Source organism: Priapulus caudatus, unplaced genomic scaffold, assembly GCF_000485595.1.
Source record: "Priapulus caudatus unplaced genomic scaffold, Priapulus_caudatus-5.0.1 Scaffold664, whole genome shotgun sequence".
Classification (NCBI taxonomy): domain Eukaryota; kingdom Metazoa; phylum Priapulida; class Priapulimorpha; order Priapulimorphida; family Priapulidae; genus Priapulus; species Priapulus caudatus.
In genome coordinates, this window is record NW_014577725.1 from 145,350 (window position 1) to 149,536 (window position 4,187).

Sequence of the window (4,187 nt, forward strand, 5' to 3'; positions counted from 1 at the left end):
AGAGAGAGAGAGAGAGAGAGAGAGAGAGAGAGAGAGCGAGAGAGAGAGAGATAAACAGAAGCCGATTACATGCAGTGGGCTGGCGGCGGGCGCGCGCACGGCTTACAAATGGCGATCAGTGCCGCAGACGATATTTCTGCGAGGCGAGCAGCATTTGCATGTAGCGGCGGGAGATTACTCTGCATCTCTGCGCTAGCGTCGCATTAGCCGCAGCCTATACAAGCGTCCGCACATCCGACGCAGCGCATTGTTTGCGGTTACCAAACTGCTCTCGACTTCCCATTTTAATTACCCGCTCTCGTAATCACGTCAGCTACAGCAAGAATGGTTGGATTCGGCGGTGACGGCCGTGGCAGTGCATCGCTGCATGGCCCGCCGGCGTCGCTTGCCGCGCTCTCTGTCGCATGGCGGCCGCTGATTGGTCGCCGCGGGGCGATGCGTGCGTGTAGAGCTGTTGCCTCCCCGGAAATCAAATGACATATATGAGCAGGTGTATGAAGAGAACGCACGCACGCACGCACGCACGAACGCATCCACACACGTTCTCACGCACGCACACCAGGCACGCACACCAGGCACGCACACCAGGCACGCACGTTTGTATCCACACACGCACGCACGCTCGCACGCGCGCACACCAGGCACGCACACCAGGCACGCATTTACAAGGAAGCGAACATTTATGGTGTCAATTAACTAATGAATTAATTAATCAACTAATATAGCGGTAATTAACGCGTAAATATATATTGCACGTCTCTCACCTATGCCTCCGCTTCTTTTTCTTTTTCTTGCCTCCGGCCACACCTGTCCGCTGTAGAAATCCGTTCCTTTCATCGTCAGTATCTAAAACGAAAACAAGAGACAGAGATCGTTGAATGCATGTGCATATAATTCTCCCGCCATCGGCTACTATAATAAGAACGTGTTTTTGTTGTTGTTGTTGTTGTTGTTGTTGTTGTTGTTGTTGTTGTTGTTGTTGTTGTTGCTGCTGCTGTTGCTGCTGCTGCTGTTGCTCTTGCTTTTTTCAAATGCATCCGAACGTAGATCGTTTACTATTTATATTCTTTCTTCTTCGTAATTTTCTCCTTCATGGCGTCTGCCCTACTATGGGATTCTATCTTTATTTTTATCAAGTTTTTATCCATTTAAATCTGGCTCGTGTAAACTCTCTGCTGCCTCTATTCCTGTCTTTCATTCATGGCGTCGTGTCACGCGCTTGGCAGCTTCCGCTGATAGAGAGACTCGTGCATGTGTTTATTATCGTATCGCCGCGAAACACATTAATTATCATAATGAGACCTTGCTAATTAGATAATTAGTGAACGCTGCAGCCGTGGTGGATCGTTGAAGCTGTGCTGGCGAAATTCGTGCCGCTTTTCATTCATTATTCACGTCGTTGTTTGTCGGCGGAGTGCTGGCGGGGTGTGCTAGCCTGGTAGTCGTAGCCCGGTGATGTGATGCTCGATCTCCTGCATGGGCCGTGACCATGCCTGCTGAGACGCGGCCTCTGAGGATGCCCTGTACCGCACAACGTTGCCAACGCCCCACACTCCATCACGATTGCAGGCAATTAGTCTTGCATAGCCACCAACACCCAGCTCAACGCCCGCATCTACTTTGTCCGACATTATTCCAACGCAAACGGAGTCGTTACGTTTTGTTTCGCTGGCCGCACTCTTTGCCTGCGCCTTCTAAGATAATTTACCCTGGTACATTCTACGTCGTTTAGTAAGAAACCCTTTCCCACTACCCAGCTCGAAAAGAAATTTCGCCACTCGTTCGTTGGAACCAGTCGCCGTAAAACCTGATTCGCGCAAACGCAGAACGACAGCTCGGCGTGCTCGAATCGCAGCGATTCTACCGACGTGCCAAACCAACGTGTCACCGCCGAACGTCGCTGACAAATTCGCACTCGGCAAAGCTGTCTCTCAGGGACTAGCTCTTAACGAGCACTTACGCGTTTTGCTAGATTACATTACTTTACTTGGCAGGAGTTCGGTTCGCTCTGTTTATCTTGCGGGAGACGTGGCTGCTACCCGCGTCTCTCGTGCCTGGTTACAAAGTAAACATGGACGAGAAAAGCGTCTGCATATAATATAATATCCGACGCGAGAACTGTGGGCATGCATCTACGAGTTGTCTACGAGTTGTCTGCATGTATACACTCGCACCAGTGTATATATATATATATATATTCGATTTATTCACGATAAAAAAATGTTTTCGCCTAATAATAACGCTAAATAATCATCTAACAACCTCATTAATTAATACTATGTGAAAAATAACGGCATACTTGAAATAAACGACCGGAAGATATTTGTCATAATTTACAGAGTTATTAGTTGATGATCGTATGCACGCACTAACCGCACGTATATACGCGCCTATAGTTACACCATACACACTTGTATGTATTGTGTGTGCTGTGTGTTGTGTGTGTTGCTGTGATGCTGTGTGTGTGTGTGCTTGCGTGAGTGTGTGATGTGTATTGTGTGTGTGTGTGCGTGTGTGGTGTGTGTGTGTGTGGTGTGTGGTATGCTGTGTGTGTGATCGTGTGTGTGTGTGTGTGTGTGTGTGTGTGTAGTGCGCGCTGCCGTCCGTTCGTGTGTGTGGTATGTTGGCTGCGTGCGGGTCGTTGTGGTGCGGGGGGGGCGTGTGTTCTTGCGGCGTTGTGGGAGGGGTTCCGCGCGGGTGTGTCGGTTTTCGTCCGTGCGTGCGTCTCGTGTCGGTGGTGCGAATCGCGGTCCGTGTGTTGTGTGGGTGGTGGGAGGTGAGGATATGGTGATAGGTAGGGATAGTATAGTATGACGGGGGTATAGGCATACGGGTTGTGATGGGATGGTGACGGGAGGTGCTCGCGCCATTCGTTGGGGGGGGTTGAAATAGAGGTGAGTGTAGATGTTCAAGTTTTGAGTATATTAAACAGCAGCGTGAATAGATACATGATAGATGGGGTTCACGTCGGACTGAGAATTCGACAAGCTAATTAGATTATGGTTAAAGAAACCATTCCTTTAGTCCCGCAGAATTTAAATATGACGAGTTCAAAACAATTACCGTATGAGATAGCTTGATGGTTAGACTGCGATTGATGAGTGTTAATCTGAGTAGGGAGGAAACATAAATTACATGAGCGTGGATGGGAATTTTTCTTTATCTGCGAAATTATATGACGCGCCTTGGAAGTGAAAGTTAGGGAACGGGGTAAACTGTGTCGGCGTATCAGGTACCGAGGAATGTATGGGTGGAGAAACATACAGAGTTGGGCTGGGAGGAAGATGCCGAACGCGGGCAGGACGATGGCGCGATGGAGTAGAGTTAGTGTGGAATAAAGCCAATTTTGGCTCGCAGGTGGTTCATCAGTCGTGAGGTTAGGGACATTAGTTGCAGGGGCAGGTTGGATGTGGCGGTGTGCGGGGCGCTCGCGGCGGTCACGCAGGGTAGGAGAGGCTAATAGTTAAGGTGGTGAGCTGAAGTTCCCAGGCTGCGGGCGGAGGATGTGTGTGGGCGCAGTGCGTTAGACTAGATATTAAGGGTGGGACATTACTCGCACAGGCGGTCGAGGGCTTGGCGTCGTGCCCGGGCGTGAACGATGCAGTGTAGTCATGTATAGAACCGCGCGCAAGCCTGCCTCTCCCTCGGGCGTATCACCAGTGTCAAGTGCAGAGGGCCAGGATTTACCTTGGATATATTTTATTGCTCCCGCCCTGCGTTAGATCTCGCGGAGTTATATTTCTCGCTCTGCTCTTCGCGAGCCATGAGGATTTGGCTTTATTTCTATAATTGCGATGAACTCCGTCCATCTCCTTCTCTTTGCTCTCCTTATACTACTACTTTGTCTATATTCTTCCTAATGCTAGTCGGTCCTTTTGGTACTTCCTTTTCTCCCACTGTCTCTCTCTATTCTCTTCTCACCCTGCTCTCTCTCACCACTCTCTCTCTTTCTCTCTTCTCTCTCTTTTCTCTCTTTCTCTCGTCTTCTATCTCTCTGCGCTTTCACTCTTCTCTCTCTCCTTCTCCTCTTCTCTTCTCTTCTCTCTCTCCCTCTTCTTCTCTCTCCTTCTCTCTCTCTTCTCTCTCTCTCTCTCTTTCTTCATCTCTTCTCTCTCCCTCTCTCTCTCTCGTTCTCGTCTCTCTCTCGTCTCTCTCACGGCCTCTCTCTCTCTCTCTCTCTCCATCGG

General features: G+C 49.6%; 1 protein-coding gene across 2 annotated transcripts in view; it reads right to left on the reverse strand.

Annotated features, from left to right (window-relative positions):
• The window catches only part of LOC106812588 (visual system homeobox 2-like), a 63,941-nt gene that overhangs the window by 42,367 nt on the left and 17,387 nt on the right, over positions 1 to 4,187 (reverse strand). For both annotated transcript variants that reach the window (XM_014816496.1, XM_014816495.1), the window contains exon 2: positions 765 to 846. In XM_014816496.1, the coding sequence (XP_014671982.1) occupies positions 765 to 846 (82 nt within the window). The remainder of the gene's footprint in view (positions 1 to 764; positions 847 to 4,187) is intronic.